The 22167-nt window shown below is 44.8% G+C and overlaps 1 protein-coding gene across 3 annotated transcripts in view; it reads left to right on the forward strand.

Annotated features, from left to right (window-relative positions):
• Positions 1-20985, forward strand: part of MAPRE2 (microtubule associated protein RP/EB family member 2) — a 495635-nt gene extending 474650 nt beyond the window's left edge. For all 3 annotated transcript variants that reach the window (XM_063923682.1, XM_063923681.1, XM_063923683.1), the window contains 3 exons: positions 3978-4114; positions 4887-5045; positions 18602-20985. In XM_063923682.1, coding sequence (XP_063779752.1) covers positions 3978-4114; positions 4887-5045; positions 18602-18679 — 374 coding nt within the window. In that variant the 3' untranslated portion in view covers positions 18680-20985. The remainder of the gene's footprint in view (positions 1-3977; positions 4115-4886; positions 5046-18601) is intronic.
• Positions 20986-22167: the final 1182 nt, after the last annotated feature.

Consider the following 22167-nt stretch of genomic DNA (forward strand, 5'->3'; position numbering starts at 1 on the left):
ACTATCTAGGGACAGTACCAAATATTGGTAGCTTTATCTATGGAATTGTCCCTCTTATTTCATATTGACCACCAGCATAACGCAATTCTTCTGCAGATTATCTAATTCTGTATATTGAATGCAATTGTTGAACTAATCATTATTGAATGGAAAATGTTAATTGACAGTATAACCATGTTTAGCTAAATTACCATCATGTGAATTGTATTGTACCAAGATCCAGTTTGACAGGGTAGAGTAATTGTGCTTTTCCCCTGCTGCAGAGTAATGCTGCCTCAGAATCATTGTATAATGTGCCGCTGCCTAGGTGCAGTATGCAGTGTTTGTTCTGTTCAGTTCCGCAGTCTTACTGGGTGTGATTCCGTTAGTTGCGAGTTGTCTCGCACATCGTCTTACCGCCTGTAATGTGCTGAAGACCTATGCAATTAAAAGATTCCTAGAAACATTGCTCATTTTAGATCGCACCTGCATTGACCATGAGCAAGCTAACTCGTACTTAAGTGAATAGCTCTGTAGAATGTTAAATGTTGTTCATGCATATGTAGACTTGTATGTTGTCTCCTATACACCTGTATATTGATGGCAGATAGAGCAACTCAAACTATTGCTAAAGACAGCTGTGGGGTGAAGATGGAATATGGGTAATTGGCTGTGGCGCCTGTGCAAGCAGGTGCTACCTTTGCTACTTACCCCCTCTGGCAAATATATGTTCCCTTCACTTCCATGCAAGGCTGAGAAAACCTAGTTCTAGAAGCAATAAAGTGCAGTGATCACAAGAGAAGCACCACTACCATTTATTGCCTTGTGCTTCTCAACCATTTAGACACATCATCATCATTATCATCATCATTTTTCTTTTCTTTATAAATGCAGGTGCATGCCACGTAGCTGGGGATTGTTACTATTGAGACATGCAGCTGAACAAAACCCACTACAGCCCTGCAGCGTTTTATGGGGGTCATTCCGAGCTGATTGTAGCTGTGCTAAATTTCGCACAGCTACTATCATGTTCCCAGACATGCAGGGGGACGCCCAGCATGTATGTACCCCCCCCCCCCCCTCGCGCACAAGTACAAAAGCATCGCACAGCGGCAATGCTTCTGTACTTGTTGAGTAACTCCCGACCTGCGGCTGACTGGGAGTTGCTCGTCACTGCCCCTGGTCGCAGCGGCTGTGTGTGACATCACGCAGCCGCTGTGGCACACCCCCCGCCGGACCACGCCCCCAAAATGGCGGCCAAACGCCACCGTGCTGCCCCTTCTCACCCAGCGTCCGCCTCTGCCTGTCAATCAGGCAGAGACAATCGCTAGGGAACGACGGCCTTTGGCCGTCCGGCGCACTGCGGCGCCCGTGCATGCGCAGTTCCGACCTGATCGCTGCAAACAACTGCAGCGAGCGATCTAGTCGGAATAACCCCCCCATGTATGTTTCTTTGATTAATCGTTGGTATTCCAATGTGTAACAGCTCGTATGGCAACAGCAACCGATGTTGATGGAATCCTGGTTCACATTGGATTACCATCTATTGGAATACAGACCTGGTAAAATACATATAGCTGGATAACCTGCAAAGAGCTCTTTATTCATATGCATATTGACTGTCCATGTACCAACCAGTTAATGGTGATGTCCACTAATCAGAATATTGCACTGATCTCCACGACTGATCCATTTTATTGAGACTGCTGCTATATTTGGTTTATTTCATATATCCATGAATTCATTTTTAATTGTATAATTCCTGATTGTGTACCATTAAATTTTATACACCAATTTACAAATGTGTCAAAAAGCGCTGTACATAATTCTCTTTTACTTATAATCCTCTCAGAGGGATTGACTACCCCTCATATATTACAGCTGCTAGGAGAAACCACTAATTAACAAGCGCCTGAATTTCGGGATTTCGTTCTGATCCCAGTCAGATAACATGAAATATATATATATATACACAATGGGGGTAATTCCAAGTTGATCGCAGCAGGAAATTTTTTAGCAGTTGGGCAAAACCATGTGCACTGCAGGGGAGGCAGATATAACATGTGCAGAGAGAGTTAGATTTGGGTGTGGTGAGCCAGTATTTACCCTGCACAGAAACAAAATAACCCACCCAAATCTAACTCTCGCTGCACATGTTATATCTGCTCCCCCTGCAGTGCACATGGTTTTGCCCAACTGCTAAAAAAATTTCCTGCTGCGATCAACTTGGAATTACCCCCATTGTGTATATATATATATATTTCATGTTATCTGACTGGGATCAGAACGAAATCCCGCCGGACGGGATCCCGGCAGTCGGAATACCGACACCGGAATCCTGACCGGCACAATCCCGACAGGGGGGTGAGCGCAACGCAGCCCCTTGCGGGCACTGTGCCTTGCTACGCTCGACACACTAATTTATTCTCCCTCTATGGGTGTCTTGGACACCCACATAGGGAGAATATGTCGGGATTGTGCCGGTCAGGATTCCGGTGTCGGCGGGATCTTGACCCCATCCCATCTGACTTTGTATGCCCAGCTCAAGTAATGAACACACCTGTGCAGCTGCTGGGTGACCTGGAAAACGTGAACTGTTTGGAATGAGTTTGAGAACCTGTGCCATAGACCAGGCCTGGCCAACCTGTGGCTTTCCAGTTGTTGTGAAACTACAAGTCCCAGCATGCCCTGCCACAGTTTTGCTAATAGGGAATGCTAAAACTGTGTCAGGGCATGCTGAGATGTGTAGTTTTACAACAGCTGGAGAGCCACAGGTTGGCCAGGCCTGCCATAGACAGACACATAACTAGAGAATTAGGAGTTAATTTGAATGCATGAACTTTGTTTCATAAAGATATGCAAAACGCACGTGCCTCACTAAATGCACAAGGTTTTATTAATAGCAAATAAAGGGTTTGTGGGAGCTTGTTTCCAGTTCACAGGCTATGTATTTTGTATCGCTGTGCAGGGCTTCATTCAGTAAATGGGCTCCTGCGCATTACAGTACATGAAAGGCGCACACTCCGTTACATGTAATTCTGCTGAACACATGAAAAGGGCATAAGAATGTGCTCATCATGCAACTCTGCTGAAGAGGAGTTCTGTTTAATGTAATGTATGAGAAATGCTCATCTCCACAGTTTCAGTATGGGAACACACAGACATCAGTGACCTGAGAACAGTTACACTGTGCACTGACACTGTATACTAACAAGACTAACATTGCTCACCCTGACATCATCATTATTGGTCAGAGATAACTTTACGTGCTATATCTCTCTCTCTCTATGGATCTTATAGTGTAGTAAATTGGAGGACTTTTTGATTTACAGAAATCAAGTAAATATGAGGTGTATACCAATTATTCTTGATATAGCTTATCTGAAGCTTACATCTGTCTTTTGAAACTCTCTAAAAAATAAAACTTCAGTGCAAGTGCCTCTATTCCACATTACGGTTTTCTCAACAAACCATGATCACTGAATAACAGGAAAATCCTTCCACCAAAGAAACCAGTCCCAAGGCCCTTCATTACAAAGTATAAAATAAATGTAACCGCTTATTAACAACAGCTCATGATATACTCTTACATTAAAACAGTTCCTGTATGCATGTAACTGTCCACCAGCCACAGCTGATGTCATCCACAAGCCCACAATACCCTTTCCTGGGGTGCGAGTGCTCAGTGGATGTGTCATTGTTGTAGTGCAGTTACCACTAACAGGCTTCTTATATTAAATCCTGCACATAAGATTGTGTGTTGTGGTACCGATACGCGGAATCCCATTGTGGCTTGAAATTAGTATGTAAACCGTATCGCAACCAGGACTTGTGTGGCAGCAGAAATTGCAAACGGCAGGACTGTGTCTTTGATGTGCTGGGAAAATGGCTTCTTTATACTATGTGTTTGCCATGTATGGCGTTCTAGTTATTGCTTTTAGTGTTACTGTACAGTATGTGATACATTGCTCTAATAATGTTGTTTTTTCTTTTTCCAGGTGCTGCAAAATCAAGTCCAATTGCAAAACCAGGCTCCACATCATCTCGTCCATCATCTGCAAAAAAAGCAGCGCCCAGTTCATCAGTAAAAAGTGATAAGGATTTGGAAACACAAGTTGTACATCTGAATGAGCAGGTAACTCAGTCCTCTTGTTGAGACTAGCAACAGGAAACATTGTTTTTGTGTGAAGTAGTGTTGAAACTGGCGCTACCCAGTGTGAACCATACAGTATATACACTGCTAGGGATATGTATACTGAGGTAGATAACTATTAAAACAATTATATATTTAAATGTGTAATAAATAAAAACATTTTGATGAAAACAGGTACAAATTCATAAATAAGTTGATACACACATAAAAGCTCAAATATATGGCGCAAACGTATGTGTGTAAAGATGTAAACAGAAGGCTGTGGTTCATACCCAACTGGAGGTGTAGGAGCTGCAGGTGATGATCTGCAGTGTATCTCCGGAAATACCCTGCATAAGCTCCCATGTGTTTCCAGAAACAGGTAAACGGGATTCCACCAGTAGGTCCAAGGTCCAGAATAGCACAGGAGCAGGCCAACACATTTCCAGACTAACTTTCTCTTCCTCAGGGCATTTACATTCTTATTTGACAACAGCACCTCGGCTGGCTTACGCTCTCCCCTCTGCCGCCTTACGCTCCCCCCTCGGCCGCCTTGCGCTCCTCCATTCACCTGTTTGCAGCTTTTAGAACTTGTGATGATGCATTTGATTGATTGATTGATTGATTGATTGATGTACTGTATGTAATGTGTCAGTCTTTCCATCTCATAGTCACTGGAATATCTTACCAGTGCTGGAGGCTTTTTGTACATTTTCTTTGCAGTGTCTTCAAAGCAAAACCGATTTTAGCATTTTCATTGTACATTTACTGATAGGTACATTCATTAAAACTTGCCCTTGAAGGAGTGGAGAAGGAAAGAGACTTCTACTTTGGAAAGCTGAGGGAAATTGAACTACTCTGCCAGGAACACGGACAAGAAGGCGATGACCTTGTCCAACGGCTAATGGACGTCTTGTATGCTACAGATGAACAGGTGAGTTTCTGACTGGCATGCTATCATTTCCTATTAGTCAAATTACTACAGGGTTATGTTCTTGCACCATTAACATAGCTTTTTCCCTGGTAGTGAAGCAGCCTAGTGGAAGCTATGCAGGTAGGGGTGGAAACAGTTGAGGTTGTTGTAACTGTGACCTCAGTGTTCCCTGTCAAATGACGCAAACCCATAAGAAACATTAATTATTTTAAACAATATTTATCAAAACTTGTAATAGGATAGTAACACTTAATCGTTATCAGTACCTCTAGTCCAGTGATTAGTAGTGTACCGCAATGTATAAATATAGCCAAATTTAAATCGATATATTACCCCTTTCACACATACATGGAAATCCTGGATTTTAGCACGTGAATACACATCATCCCGGGAAATCTGTATGTGTGACTGTGAACGACCTGGAACCGGCCAGGGTCATGGAGCGGAGACCTGGGAATGTTCCGGCTTGCTAGACACGACACATTCCCGGGTCAGATGTCTGAAAGCTGTATAAATTACATAAAAGAAAACACAATAAACACAGAAGCATCATACAATCAGGACTGAATGATCTTGTTGATAATAATATTAGAATTCACACTGGGTAGGTGTAGAACTAATCACTGCAGTTGGTGTGGAATAAAAAAAAGGATAACGTAATAATATTGCAGCTAAAGTGTGCAGCTATGTTGAGAATCTAAAAGAGACCAAAACTTACAAATGACGTCTCTAAACATTAAATTAGCTGCTATTGCTGTGTACATAGAAATGTTTTCTTTTTAACATTGTTTCATATAAGAGTCCCGGCTAGATTCTAATGATTAAGATAGGTCTGTTTCACACTGGCCGGGTAGCGCCGCCCGGCAAAATACCGGCCGGCTTTTTGCCGTGGCCGCCCCGCAGAGACACTTGAAGAGTAATGTGTCGGTTCACACGACACGGCCCAGGCCCGGCTGCCGGCTTGCAGGCGGAAATATTCACTGAAAGGTCCGGCTGTCGGGCCGTGGCCGTGCCGTCCTTGTAAGCAGTGAACCGTGTGTGTGAATAGAAACTTTCACACACAACGTTTTTTTTCAAGCCGGCCATACTGCTACGCATGCGCACAGCATTAAACACGGCTCATAGCTGTTGTGTGTGAAAGACCCTGCCGGAGTTTGTCCGGCTTTTTGCCATCCAGTGAAAACCGGTGTGTGTAAAACAGCCCTTAGGATCAGCCATCCAGAGTACGACTTAAAAATGATCTGCATTTGTCATTTCAGAATGTACTCAGGGCAACCTGCAGGACATGTGGGCGGGATGTGAGGAGGCAGGACCTTTTACACATAAGCTCTTTCAGTAACATAATTTTGTTGCAGTTATACCAGGCAAATAACTGAATGAGAAATACTATATACTGTATATATATATGTGTGTATGTGTATATATATATATATATATATACATATGTATTTCTCTTACGTCCTAGAGGATGCTGGGGACTCCGTAAGGACCATGGGGTATGGACGGGCTCCGCAGGAGACATGGGCACCTAAAAGAACTTTTCCTATGGGTGTGCACTGGCTCCTCCCTCTATGCCCCTCCTCCAGACCTCAGTTAGATTCTGTGCCCAGAGGAGAAGGGTACACTGCAGAGAGCTCTCCTGAGTTTTCTGTGGAAAAATAATTTTGTTAGGTTTTTTATTTTCAGGGAGTCCTGTTGCAACAGGCTCCCTGCATCGTGGGACTGAGGGGAGAGAAGCAGACCTACTTAACTGATAGGCTCTGCTTCTTAGGCTACTGGACACCATTAGCTCCAGAGGGAGTCGGAACACAGGTCTCACCCTGGGGTTCGTCCCGGAGCCGCGCCGCCGTCCTCCTCGCAGATGCCGGAAGATAGAAGCCGGGTGAGTATGAGAAACAAGAAGACATCTCAGGCGGCAGAAGACTTCAGATCTTCATGAGGTAAGCTGCGCGCCATTGCTCCCATACACAACACAGACAGCACTGATGGGTGCAGGGCGCAGGGGGGGGCGCCCTGGGCAGCAATAAACCTCGTTTTTGGGCAATAAGGTGCTATTAGGCTGCGGAGGCAGCAAATAGATGATTCCCCGCCATTTTTGTGAAAATTGAAGAGGGACCGAAGCCCGCTGCTGGGGGGCGGAGCTTGATCCCTCAGCACTAACCAGCGCCATTTTCTCCACAGAGCTACATGAGAAACGCTGGCTCCCCGGACTCTCCCCTGCTGAACGCTTCAGAGGTTGGAAAAAAGAAAGGGGGGGCACATTGGCGCGCAGTGAGTGGGAAATTGGATATATATATATATATCATATAAAAGCGCTATCTGGTTTTTCCAGTGTCATTTGGGCGCTGGGTGTGTGCTGGCAACTCTCTCTCTGTCTCTCCTAAGGGCCTTATTGGGGTTTTGGCCCATTATAGGTATATCCCTGTGTGTGTGGGGTGTCGGTACGTGCATGTCGACATATCTGAAGCGGAAGGCTTCTCCAAGGAGGAGGTAGATCAGATGAGTGGTGTGTCCCCGTCGGTAGTGCCGACTCAGGAATGGATGGACATGTGGCATATGTTGAATGCAAGTGTGACATCTTTACATAAGAGGCTAGATAAGGCTGAATTCGGGGAGGCGTCAGGGGGTCAATCCTCGGATTGGACCGACTCACAGGGCCCGTCGGGGTCTCAAAAGCGTCCCTTGGCAAAAATTGTGGACACAACTACTGACACGGACTCTGATTCCAGTGTCGACTATGATGAAGCTAAATTGCACCCTAAGGTGACAAAGAGCATTCAGTGTATGATTATAGCAATAAGAGATGTGTTGCATATTGCTGATGAACCCCTCTGTTCCTGACACGAGGGTACACATGTTTAAGGGAAAGAAACAGATACCGTAATAAACTTTCCCTCATCTCATGAACTTAATGAGTTTTTTGAAAAAGCTTGGGAGACTCCGGATAAGAGACCGCAGATTCCCAAAAGAATTAATATGGCATACCCCTTCCCTACACAGGACAGGGTACATTGGACAAGGCTTTAACGCGCCTGTCAAAGAAAGTGGCGCTACCGTCTCCAGACACAGCGGCCCTCAAGGATCCTGCGGATCGCAGGCAATAGACTACTTTAAAGTCTATTTATTCACATACTGGAGCTTTTGCTAAGACCGACAATTGCGTCGGCATGGGTATGTAGCGCAATTTCAGCCTGGACAGATAACCTGTCGGCTGACCTTGATACCATGGATAGAGATACTGTTTTGTTAATTCTAGCCCATATCAAAGACGCAGTCTTGTATATGAGAGACACTCAAAGGGACATTGGATTACTGGCTTCTAGAGCCAATGCCATGGCTATTTCAGCGAGAAGATCCTTATGGACCCGCCAGTGGAAGGGTGATGCGGATTCGAAAAAGCATATGGAGGTTCTACCCTATAGGGGAGACGTGTTGTTTGGGAATGGGCTGGCGGACCTGGTTTCCACAGCTACCCCAGGTAAATCTAACTTTTTACCGTTTATTCCCCAACAGCAGAAGAAAACTCCAACATATCAGATGCAGTACTTTCGGTCACAAAAGTCCAGAAGAGGTCGGGGATCCTCCTTCCTTGCCAGAAGTAAGGGTAGAGGGAAAAGAACACGTGCTTCGGCTGGTGCCCAGGAACAGAAGTCCTCCCCGGCTTCTACAAAACCCACTGCATGACGCTGGGGCTCCCCTGCGGGAGTCCGCACCGGTGGGGGCTCGTCTTCGACTCTTCAGCCAGGTCTGGGTCAGCTCAGACCTGAATCCTTGGGCGTTGGAAATAGTTTCCCAAGGCTACAAACTGGAAGTCGAAGAGGTGCCCCCACGCCGATTTTTCAAGTCGGCCTTACCAGCTTCTACCCCAGACAGGGATGTAGTGCTAGCTGCAATTCAAACGCTGTGTCAACAGCAAGTAATTATCAGGGTTCCCTTGCACCAACAGGGAAGAGGGTACAATTCAACCCTCTTTGTGGTCCCGAAACCGGATGGTTCGGTCAGACCTCTTTTGAATCTAAAATCCCTAAACCTATACATGAAAAGATTCTAATTCAAGATGGAATCGCTCAGGGCGATAATAGCCAGCATGGGGGAGGGGGAGTTTATGGTATCACTGGACATAAAGGATGCTTACCGTCATGTCCCCATATATCCTTCCCATCAGGAGTACCTGAGATTCGCTGTACAGGATTGTCATTACCAATTTCAGACGTTGCCGTTTGGGCTTTCCACGGCCCCAAGGATTTTCACCAAGATAATGGCGGAAATGATGGTGGTCCTGCGCAAGCATGGAGTCACAATTATCCCATACTTGGACGATCTCCTGATAAAGGCGAGATCAAGAGAGCAGTTGCTGAGCAATGTGACACTCTCTCTGAGAGTGCTCCAGCAACACGGTTGGATTCTAAATCTACCGAAGTCACAGTTGATTCCGACAACTCGACTAACGTTCCTAGGTATGATACTGGATACGGAACAAAAGAAGGTTTTTCTCCCGTTGGAAAAAGCCCAGGACATCCAGAACATGGTCAGAGACCTGCTAAAGCCAAAAAGAGTGTCCGTTCATCAATGCACTCGTGTTCTGGGGAAAATGGTGGCGGCCTACGAGGCCATCCCCTTCGGCAGGTTCCATGCAAGGACGTTTCAATGGGACCTTCTGGACAAATGGTCCGGGTCCCATCTACATTTACATCGGAAAATAACACTGTACCCCGGGACCAGGTGTTCTATGGTGGCTGCAAAGTGCTCACCTTCTGGAGGGTCGCAGGTTCGGAATTCAGGACTGGATCCTGGTAACCACGGACGAGAGCCTCCGAGGATGGGGAGCAGTCACCCAAGGAAGAAATTTTCAGGGACTGTGGTCAGACCAGGAATCCTGTCTACACATCAACGTGTTGGAGCTATGAGCCATATACAACGGCCTTCGACAAGCGGAGAGTCTTCTTCGCAACCTACCGGTTCTGATTCAATCAGACAATGTCACAGCAGTGGCTCATGTGAACCGCCAAGGCGGGACAAGAAGCAGAGCCGCGATGGCGGAAGCAACCAGGATTCTTCGCTGGGCGGAAAATCACGTAAGCGCTCTGTCAGCTGTCTTCATTCAGGGAGTGGACAACTGGGAAGCAGACTTCCAGGAGAGTGGGGACTTCATCAAGAAGTCTTTGCAGTGATAACGGGTCTTTGGGGAGTTCCTCAAATAGACATAATGGCGTCACGCCTCAACAAGAAGCTTCGGAGGTGTTGTGCCAGGTCCCGGGACCCTCAGGCAGTAGCAGTAGACGCCCTGGTAACGCCATGGGTGTTCCAATCGGTGTACGTGTTTCCTCCTCTTCCTCCTCTTCCTCTCATCACAAAGGTGTTGAGGATCATAAGGCGAAAAAGAGTACAGACAATACTCATTGTTCCAGACTGGCCTCGAAGGGCCTGGTACTCAGATCTTCAGGAGATGCTCACAGGAGATCCCTGGCCTCTTCCTCTAAGGGAGGACCTGTTGCAGCAGGGTCCTTGCGTGTTCCAAGACTTACCGCGGTAACGTTTGAGGCATGGCGGTTGAACGCCAGATCCTAGCTGAGGAGGGGATTCCAGAGGAGGTCATCCCTACTCTAATAAAGGCTAGAAAGGAGGTGACGGTAAAACATTATCACCGTATCTGGCGAAAATATGTGTCTTGGTGTGAAACCAAGAACGCCCCTACGGAAGATTTTCATTTGGGTCGTTTTCTCCACTTCCTACAGACAGGAGTGGATATGGGCCTGAAATTAGGCTCTGTAAAGGGACAGATTTCGGCCCTCTCTATATTCTTTCAGAAGGAATTGGCTTCTCTTCCAGAAGTCCAGACTTTTGTAAAGGTAGTGCTACACATCCAGCCTCCTTTTGTGCCTCCAGTGGCACCATGGGACCTGAACGTGGTGTTGCAGTTCCTAAAATCACACTGGTTAGAACCACTTAACAAGGTTGAGTTGAAATTTCTTACCTGGAAGGTGGTCATGTTGTTGGCCTTAGCATCTGCAAGGCGAGTGTCAGAATTGGCGGCCTTGTCTCACAAGAGCCCCTACTTGATTTTTCATGTTGATAGAGCGGAATTGAGGACACGCCCTCAATGTTTGCCTACGGTGGTTTCTTCATTCCATTTGAACCAACCCATTGTGGTGCCTGTGGCTACGAGTGACTTGGAGGATTCCAGGTCCCTGGATGTAGTCAGGGCCTTGAGGATTTATGTAGCCAGGACGGCTAGAATTAGGAAAACAGAGGCTCTGTTTGTCCTGTATGCTGCCAACAAGATTAGCGCGCCTGCTTCGAAGCAGACTATTGCTTGCTGGATCTGTAACACGATTCAGCAGGCTCATTCTACGGCTGGATTGCCGTTACCGCATTCGGTTAAGGCCCATTCCACTAGGAAGGTGGGCTCTTCTTGGGCGGCTGCCCCAGGGCGTCTCGGCATTACAGCTTTGCCGAGCAGCAACTTGGTCAGGGTCAAACACTTTTGCTACATTCTACAAGTTTGATACCCTGTCTGATGAGGACCTAGCATTTGCTCAGTCGGTGCTGCAGAGTCATACGCACTCTCCCACCCGATTGGGAGCTTTGGTATAAACCCCATGGTCCTTACGGAGTCCCCAGCATCCTCTAGGACGTAAGAGAAAATAAGATTTTAAACCTACCGATAAATCTATTTCTCCTAGTCCGTAGAGGATGCTGGGCGCCCGTCCCAGTGCGGAAACTCTGCAAGACTTGTATAAAGTTGTTGTTTACATAAGGGTTATGTTACAGTTGGAATCGGTCTTGGACCGCTACTGTTGTTTGTTCATACTGTTAACTGGTTATGTATGTTCCGGGTTACATGGTATGATTGGTGTGGGCTGGTAGGAATCTTGCCCTTGGATTTATAAAATCCTGCCCTCGTATTGTCCATCTCCTCTGGGCACAGTTCTCTAACTGAGGTCTGGAGGAGGGGCATAGAGGGAGGAGCCAGTGCACACCCATAGGAAAAGTTCTTTTAGGTGCCCATGTCTCCTGCGGAGCCCGTCTATACCCCATGGTCCTTACGGAGTCCCCAGCATCCTCTATGGACTAGGAGAAATAGATTTATCGGTAGGTTTAAAATCTTATTTTATATATATATATATATATATATATATATACAGCGAAAAAGAGGGTTCCCCTACCAGTGGTAGGACTAAATTATAACAACATATCACTGCTTTTAGCAAATCCTGTATAATTTCTTGCGGGGGTGCAGGTGAAAGTGTTCCTCTAATCCACTGGCAGTCTCCTAAACATATTCCACATATTACCACTTTTTGAACCGTCTGCAGTAATGATAAACCAATGAAAACCTTTTTATAGATACATCGATTGTAATGGGAAGCGGTTACCATACCGCTAGTCGGGATCCCAGATGTCACAATGCCGACACTGGAATCCCAACTACTGATGAAATCCCACTGCTGGAGTCCCGCCGCCACAGGCTTTTCTTCCTCTATGGGCGTCCACAACACCCATAGAGGGAGAATAAATCCTGTCGTGCGCGCATTGTGGCGAGGGCACCGAGCCCGCAAGGGGCTTGCTAGCGCACGCCACGCTGCCGGCATACTGGTGGCCGGAATCCTGCTGTCGGTATACTGACAGTCTGGATCCCGGCTGCCAGGATTACATACTGATCCCACTGTAACTGTAGTTGTGGCAACTTTATATTTTTACTTAACAGATATACAGTGAAAACATATTCCTCAGCACTTTACGGAGAATATGTGGCCATTTGCATCAGTACCTGCCCCTGTTGAACTTAAAATCTTTATTTCCTACCACACATACACTTACAGTTCATGCACACTAGGAACCAGTTCACCTACCAGTGAAACTCACGGAAGCATGGGAAGAATATAGAAACGTGGTGGGAAATTTACCTGAGACAAAAGAATATAATCCGTTAAATTCCAGTAATGCAGTCAAAAGTCTAAAATGTGAAAGCAGATAAATAAGGAACATTCACTAGAGTTCACTTCTTTTGAATCACACGACGCAATAAACAGCATTAGAAGCGTGAAATAAATGAGCACAATTGAAATGTAAAAAGAAAAATAGTCTGTTCCCTGTGGAATGTGAGTCCTGTCTGATGCCAGAGCCTCTGTATTACTGGGATAATGTCAGTCCTGGAAACAAGTCATTTGCTGCTGGGGGGGAGATTGCTGCAGCTACAGAATCCTTCTAATCTCCATGTTCTCGTGGCCAATGAACCCCTTTCAGGGTTTCTGACGCCAGATCTGAATAGATAAAGAAGTATATCCTTGGGGGCAGCATACCCAGTCAGGGGCCACATGGATCATCTGGAAATGAGAACTTCTCTGTTACGGCTTTGTTTCGGAGCATCAGAGAGACCAGAACATATAACACAGAGGAGAATAGTCATGTAGTTAGTAGTGTACAGTTAGTCATAAATAGTTTTATAACAATAATCATTTCTACCTAATACATAATAGACTGTGTATAAATAAAATTCATGTACACTTTATTTTTTTAATACGTTCTTATTTCATTCTGCATGGTAAATTTTATTGTTCTCTTTTAACATTGTGTTATATGGAAGGAGGCAGCCAGATTGTTTGCTTTGCTATGGAGTCATTATACTGATGCTGCAAATTAGAAGGACAATGCAATAATGAAACCCATATAATTCCATACACCATCTGATTGCAATTCCAGCTCCCCCACATCCCTTCCTCCATATCCTCTCAAAAGATGACATTCTTAAAGTGTTTTAGTGAAAACAAGTAAAGAAGCCACATGTATTTGAGTGTTGAGGCTCCTCTTAGGTGAGAGGATAATGCAGAGTCTGCAGCTGGAAATCAGCCCGGTTATACTGTTCTGCTAACCACTGACATTAAGGTGCAGCCATGTTGGATGCGTTGTGTCTTGGCTGCAGTAAGCAGCGTGGCTTCAGGCAGCATCATATACTGTGCTCCCTCCTGGCTCGTGGTGTGAGGACCACCTTTAGTTGCTCGGCATTCTCTATCCATTGTGGAGTAAGAGCAGCATGCAGCTATTCTCCCCCCGCCTCCATATATCTTACATAGTCCTTGTTACCTACTTTCCCATAATCAACAGTTGTAGATTTGGTATAAACTATGCTGCGTGTAACGTCCCATTATGATGAAATATAACACACTGTTCCTAATAATTATATTGACAAGAGTCCATACTAATTACCAGTGTGCAAACTACAATCCAGTCACATCCTTTGTATCCCATACTTCTGATGCAGGAGTGTAAATCCTAAGTACAGTAAATGTCATTTAGACCAGGACTAAAAATAAGCTTTTATGACTTTTTCAGTTTATTATTCTGCTGTTCCCAGACCTGTTACAGGTACAGCATCACCTCCTGCTGTCACTAGATGTCGCTAGCATATCTGCTATAAAACTCCATATAGACGGAAAGATACAGTGACTACCCATTTAGGGCATATCACCTTGTGAGGTCCTGCTGAGTATGTGATCACATACTACTTACTGTAGCGTCCCTACTGATGCTGACTTTCAGCTACATTGCTGACATCTCCCAATACATTTACATCATTTACTTTAAAGTCTCCTGTAGTTATTTTTGATGCACAAGGAATATTTAGCCAAAAGTGTCATTTTACAGGGTAAAGTTGCTATACTTACCATATACTATACAGTACATTGTGACAGCGGCTTTGCTATATATGTTATGTAGTTGTGAACATAACAATGCATAAGACAAGGCTGGCAAATAACACAATAACTCGCAGAATGTCCTCATTTTCCATGAACCTCTGCCCTCTCAACCAGTGTCTTAGAGAAAAAATGCCGGAACAGGCATGACTACTGCAATGCCTGTGTCGGGTAATGCCGGTACAGACAGAGCTATGCAGGCAAGATGCTATGACTACTGCAATGCCTGTGTCGGGTAATGCCGGTACAGACAGAGCTATGCAGGCAAGATGCTATGACTACTGCAATGCCTGTGTCGGGTAATGCCGGTACAGACAGAGCTATGCAGGCAAGATGCTATGACTACTGCAATGCCTGTGTCGGGTAATGCCGGTAAAGACAGAGCTATGCAGGCAAGATGCGTATGACTACTGCAATGCCTGTGTCAGGTAATGCCGGTACAGACAGAGCTATGCAGACAAGACGCTATGACTACTGCAATGCCTGTGTCGGGTAATGCCGGTAAAGACAGAGCTATGCAGGCAAGATGCGTATGACTACTGCAATGCCTGTCAGGTAATGCCGGTACAGACAGAGCTATGCAGACAAGACGCTATGACTACTGCAATGCCTGTATCAGGTAATGCCGGTACAGACAGAGCTATGCAGACAAGACGCTATGATTACTGCAATGCCTGTGTCAGGTAATGCCGGTACAGACAGAGCTATGCAGACAAGATGCTATGACTACTGCAATGCATGTGTCAGGTAATGCCGGTACAGACAGAGCTATGCAGGCAAGATGCGTGTGACTACTGCAATGCCTGTGTCAGGTAATGCCGGTACAGACAGAGCTATGCAGGCAAGATGCGTGTGACTACTGCAATGCCTGTATCAGGTAATGCCGGTACAGACAGAGCTATGCAGGCAAGATGCGTGTGACTACTGCAATGCCTGTGTCAGGTAATGCCGGTACAGACAGAGCTATGCAGACAAGACGCTATGACTACTGCAATGCCTGTATCAGGTAATGCCGGTACAGACAGAGCTATGCAGACAAGACGCTATGATTACTGCAATGCCTGTGTCAGGTAATGCCGGTACAGACAGAGTTATGCAGACAAGACGCTATGACTACTGCAATGCCTGTGTCAGGTAATGCCGGTACAGACAGAGCTATGCAGACAAGACGCTATGACTACTGCAATGCCTGTGTCAGGTAATGCCGGTACAGACAGAGCTATGCAGACAAGATGCTATGATTAATGCAATGCCTGTGTCAGATAATGCCGGTACAGACAGAGCTATGCAGACAAGACGCTATGACTACTGCAATGCCTGTGTCAGGTATTGCCGGTACAGACAGAGCTATGCAGACAAGACGCTATGATTACTGCAATGCCTGTGTTAGGTAATGCCGGTACAGACAGAGCTATGCAGGCAAGATGCGTATGACTACTGCAATGCCTGTGTCAGGTAATGCCGGTACAGACAGAGCTATGCAGACAAGACGCTATGATTACTGCAATGCCTGTGTCAGGTAATGCCGGTACAGACAGAGCTATGCAGGCAAGATGCGTATGACTACTGCAATGCCTGTATCAGGTAATGCCGGTACAGACAGAGCTATACAGACAAGACGCTATGACGACTGCAATGCCTGTGTCAGGTAATGCCGGTACAGACAGAGCTATGCAGACAAGACGCTATGACTACTGCAATGCCTGTGTCAGATAATGCCGGTACAGACAGAGCTATGCAGGCAAGATGCGTATGACTACTGCAATGCCTGTATCAGGTAATGCCGGTACAGACAGAGCTATGCAGGCAAGATGCGTATGACTTCTGCAATGCCTGTGTCAGGTAATGCCGGTACAGACAGAGCTATGCAGTCAAGACACTATGACTACTGCAATGCCTGTATCAGGTAATGCCGGTACAGACAGAGCTATGCAGGCAAGATGCGTATGACTACTGCAATGCCTGTGTCAGGTAATGCCGGTACAGACAAAGCTATGCAGACAAGACGCTATGATTACTGCAATGCCTGTGTCAGGTAACGCTGGTACAGACAAGACGCTATGACTACTGCAATGCCTGTATCAGGTAATGCCGGTTTAGACAGAGCTATGCAGACAAGACGCTATGACTACTGCAATGCCTGTATCCGGTATAGACAGAGCTATGCAGACAAGACGCTATGACTACTGCAATGCCTGTGTCAGGTGATGGCAGCGAAGGCCGAGCAGTCACTTTTTTTTCATGTTTCCAAAGTCCAAAAATAGACTGTAGGGGGTTATGTAAGGTGGATTTAAATTGTCCTTGTTGCTAAATGAACTCTATTCTTTTAAACATACCGCTCCTGTGTGGAACTTAACTGGTAAACAGGACAGCATTTTATTACAGGTTATAAACTGTTAAAGTGTCTAGAATATGAAGTTTATTTACCAACAGTTTAAGGGCCATTCACCTCCACTCTCTGCTTCCTCTACTTATATAGAGTTCCCTCCAAAGACTGGAAATTAATTTCCAACAAAGCTTTTGTGCAGTGCTGCATACAATGACTTATAGAGATGTCATAGCAGTGACATATGTTATAGATATGTGACGTCCTGTAATGCACAAACACTCCCCCTTCAGGTACAGATGTGTCCTCTTACATCTTTGCTCTGTGTGCTATAAGTGCATTATTTCATATTTATTTATTTATTAACAGTTTCTTATATAGCGCAGCAAATTCTGTTGCGCTTTACAATTGGAAATAACAATGATATAACAAAACTGGGTAAAAACAAACAGTCATAGAGGTAGGAAGGCCCTGCTCACAAGCTTACAATCTATAGGGAAATAGGCATTAATACACAAGGATAGGGGCTATCTATTGCATAGTTGTCCACCAGATTGCAAAGGTTCTTGGTGGGCTGTATGATAAGGTCATACAGCAATGGGAGATATTTTGAGATAAGCGAAGTGATGTACGTTGGTGTAGTTTGGTTAATGGCCTTGTGTGTGAGTAAAAGTATTTTATATTGAATGCTGTAGAGTACAGGTAACCAATGGAGGTTTTGACAGAGTGGATCTGCAGACAATGAACGTCTAGCGAGGAAGATTAGCCTCGCAGCTGCATTCAGAATGGATTGTAGTGGTGAGAGTCTCGTTCTGGGAAGTCCAGTTAGGAGACTATTGCAATAATCAATGCAATATTTGCTCTTTGTGTTATAAGTGCATTACACACAATGTGTGAGTGCCATGTGACTCGGTAGTGCAGAGCATCATTTTTGCAATTTTAATGTAATGCAATAGGACGCACAAGCAGTTACTGCTGATTAAAATGATATGCAGCATGCCTATACTCTGTGTGTGAATGCGGCTGTATCTGCATACAAAATGCTATGCAGTGTTTTCCTGAAGGTGGCATTTCGGATGCAGGTAGAGCCGCAGTTACACACAGAATATAGGCGTACTGCATATCATTTTAATCAGCAGAAGCTACTTGTGTGTGCTATTGCATCACAATGCGTTTAAGATGCATTGTCGCAGAAAAACATCACAAAAAAAGACCATCTGTGCAGAGTCCCGCCACGTCAAGGAGTGATTTGAAGGACTGATTAGCATGACTGCAGCAAGGATGTAAGAGGATACATCTGTATACAGTTATCGCAGGTTTCCCATTTATACAATTAGAGCACTGTCCAAATAAAAGTATCTCTAGTAGTCAGTCAACACCATTAATTGATCATTCTATGTAATATCTGAATACGCGTGGCAGTAGCATATTTTAGCACAGACGCTACAGCGTCCCTATCTGAATCAGGCCCTGTGCCATCTTAGTTTGTTACTATACAAGTAAATAGTAACGGTCATTGTTTTACTTTATTCCAGGAGGGCCACACAGACCATCATGACGGCAATGAGCATGACCACGTTCAGGAGGATCCAGAGCAGCAGGACGAGTACTGACCCTCCCCTTCCACCCTCCTCACTGTTGTCATTTCACGTGGAACTTTCTTTCAGGAGAGCAATGAGTGTCCAGTCACTCTCGGCACACCCTTACCATGTAATGTACTATAGTGAGCGCCAGCAAACCACTGCATTCTGTACCAGTTACTTTCCCAAGGAGTGTTTACAGAAGTTGTATCTGCGCCCAAGCAAAATGGAGAAGGCGTGGGGCGACGTGGCAGCAACTTGTACCACTTGACTGTTTCAGATTGATTTCAAATCTTTTCCCATATTTTTTTATTTATTTGTAATTGAGCTGTCTCCTTGTTTTCCAAACTGCTTGCTTCTAATTGTAATATTTTCCAATATTTCTATATCCATGTCATAGGAAACATCACTATCACTTATCACGAATGTAAAAGTGCTATGTTAAATACGAAACGTACATGTCCTATGGTATTGTATAAGTTTAAGCAGAGCATTTAGCTGGAAAGCAGAAGTGTTGACATCTTTTAGGGGGGGTGTTACTGGTTTTCTCAAATTGAAGCTAATATATGAAGAGTAAGTCGCCCGGCTAGCACGCATATAGCAGACCTCCGTGCGCTACCCCAGAGGAGAATTTTGTACTCCTCACCATTTACGTATCTCGGCATCCCTTTACAATGCAGAAAAGAACATTTATTGACTCATTCAAATAATCAATTTGTTTCCTAGGTCTTCCAAAGCATCAGGATAGTTCTGTCCTGTGCAAGGAAATCCTGGTGTTCAAGGATTGCATATATATTTACACCCCTAAAATATACAACACTTCCCAGTACAGACAGCTTCTATTTTTTTGTTATTATTTGGACAAAAAATTATATTAATATTTTTCTAAGTGTTTACTGCATCTTTTGTTTTGTTATTGTTGGAATAATAAGCAGCCACCCAGATTGCGGTTAATGTTAGGAAGATGTTTTCTATTGGGTTAAGCTGCACATTCATCTTGTATAGACCTGTGTGCTCATTGTTTATCTGTTCCACACAGGAACGAATGAAATCTACTGGTTTGTGACTGCTTTCAGCACTCGCCTGGATTTTACCCAGTTCATCATTACAACGAGCTCAGACTAAACAGATTAAACTCTTCACTTCTACACATACGAAGCGCCAAACCGCAGCAAGGTGACCCCTCCAGAAATGCCTATTCTCACTTAATTGCCACCTACCTAAGCACAGGATGTATTTAGCATCCTGAAGGGCAGGATGCCAGTGGTCATGTGACTGAATCCCTAAGCACATAGTATAATGCAGTAATACAATATATCAACAGCAATATCATAAAATGAACTATGCTTAGAGAGCAATAGTAATGCACTATAGTTATCTGAATGCAGTATTAATGGAATAGCAAACAACATGACCCTTATAATGCATATACTACCTCTAATATCTGTCATACGTTCGACTGGCGTATCAAAGGCATTGATGGCTACCACGTAATGGACAATAGTTTTTCCATTCTTGAAGTGCATCTGTTCTCTGCAGGCTGGCTGCCATTTTGTTAGATAAGACACTAGTCATGAGAATGTAACTTGTCAACTCACTGAGAACAAATGAGGACTCTGCCTCCATGATATCAATGGTCCGGGTGAATGAATAGCCTACATACTGGGCCATCCCACAAAATGACTGCCACCACTGCATGAAGGTGCACTTTTAATAAGCATGCAATGTGAAAGTTACTGTATGCCAATAATCCAAAACTGCCAAGAGAATGGAAAATTGGCTTAGGAACTGACAATTAAGTGAGACAGTCTTCTATGGATTGTACTGCTGTATATTTTATGTTTTAGCTATGTTTTTGTATACTTTATTTCAGTATTCCCTTCTGCTATAGTTTTTATTTTACTGGGTAGCACATCATAAAAGGTATATATGAAATGTAAACTGAAAGGAATGTAAACATATGTATTGTTAAATATAAATAGACAGGTAATGAAGTCCTGAGTAGATGGAAAGAGTCTTATTCAGATGTATCACTCATTTTCCCATACACACAACTTGTCGCATGATAGAGTAGGTTTTTTGTCTATGAATATGTGAATAACTTGCGTTTTATCTTTTTACATATTTAATAAAAAAAGGTATATGTAATGAAAAAAATGCCAATCTCACCAACTAATCACCTTGGGGGCAAATTGTAACTCTTGTCTGTCTGTTATTAAGTCACCAGATTCATTATAAGATGCGATTTGTCTATAAAAACTGAGCTGAGAAGGGAGAAGTGACCCTAAGGTATCTATAAGAGAGCATATGATTAATAAAACACAAACCAGTTAAGAACATTGGATTTGGTTTCCTTGGTTCAGTGGTATATTGGCCTGTTTAATCAGCACCTTTACATCCGGACACACACTTAGTGTCTCATGCTGCGCTGGGCCTATCATCAGCCATATTACTTGTGGGTTCCTGGGGGCAGGTGCAAATGATACTGTAATGTCATCAGCTCAAGCTAGCCGCTTCTGATTGGCTGAGTCACGCTTGCAGCTGATAGGTGCTTTCTTTCCTGCGTATATTACAGTTTTATTAGCATATTTGTGACTTCATTTTTTTGCATTCATACATGGGAAAGATGATTTTACCTGCTGTATTATACAGGGATTTTCTCTTACGTCCTAGAGGATGCTGGGGACTCCGTAAGGACCATGGGGTATAGACGGGCTCCGCAGGAGATAGGGCACCTAAAAAGAACTTTGACTATGAGTGTGCACTGGCTCCTCCCTCTATGCCCCTCCTCCAGACCTCCGTTAGATCTTGTGCCCAGAGGAGAATGGGTGCACTGCAGAGAGCTCTCCAGAGTTTTCTGTTAAAGAAGAATTTTGTTAGGTTTTTTATTTTCAGGTAGTCCTGTTGGCAACAGGCTCCCTGCATCGTGGGACCGAGGAGAGAGAAGCAGAGCTGGCTTGTCAAGTTGGGCACTGCTTCTAAGGCTACTGGAAACCATTAGCTCCAGAGGGAGTCGGAACACAGGTCTCACCTGGGGTTCGTCCCGGAGCCGCGCCGCCGTCCTCCTCACAGATGCCGAAGATAGAAGCCGGATAGAGAAGGCAGAAGACATCTTAGGCGGCAGAAGACATCAGATCTTCATGAGGTAAGTCCATTGCTCCCAGTCACACACACACAGAGCAGCACTGAAGGGTGCAGGGCGCAGGGGGGGCGCCCTGGGCAGCAATAAACCTCACATTTGGGCAAATACACATTGATTAGGCTGCGGAGGCAGTAAATCAATGATCCCCCGCTATTTTTATTGAAAAATCACTGGGACCGAAGCCCGCCGTCGGGTGGGTGGGGCTTGATCCTCAGCACTAACCAGCGCCATTTTCTCCACAGAAGCTGCATGAGGAAAACGCTGGCTCCCTGGTCTCTTCCCTGCTGAACTTCACAGGTTGGAAAAAAGAGGAGGGGGGCACATTAGCGACGCAGTGAGTGGGAATTGGCATATTATATATAGAAAAGCGCTATCTGGA

This window comes from Pseudophryne corroboree, chromosome 5 (assembly GCF_028390025.1).
Source record: "Pseudophryne corroboree isolate aPseCor3 chromosome 5, aPseCor3.hap2, whole genome shotgun sequence".
NCBI lineage: Eukaryota > Metazoa > Chordata > Amphibia > Anura > Myobatrachidae > Pseudophryne > Pseudophryne corroboree.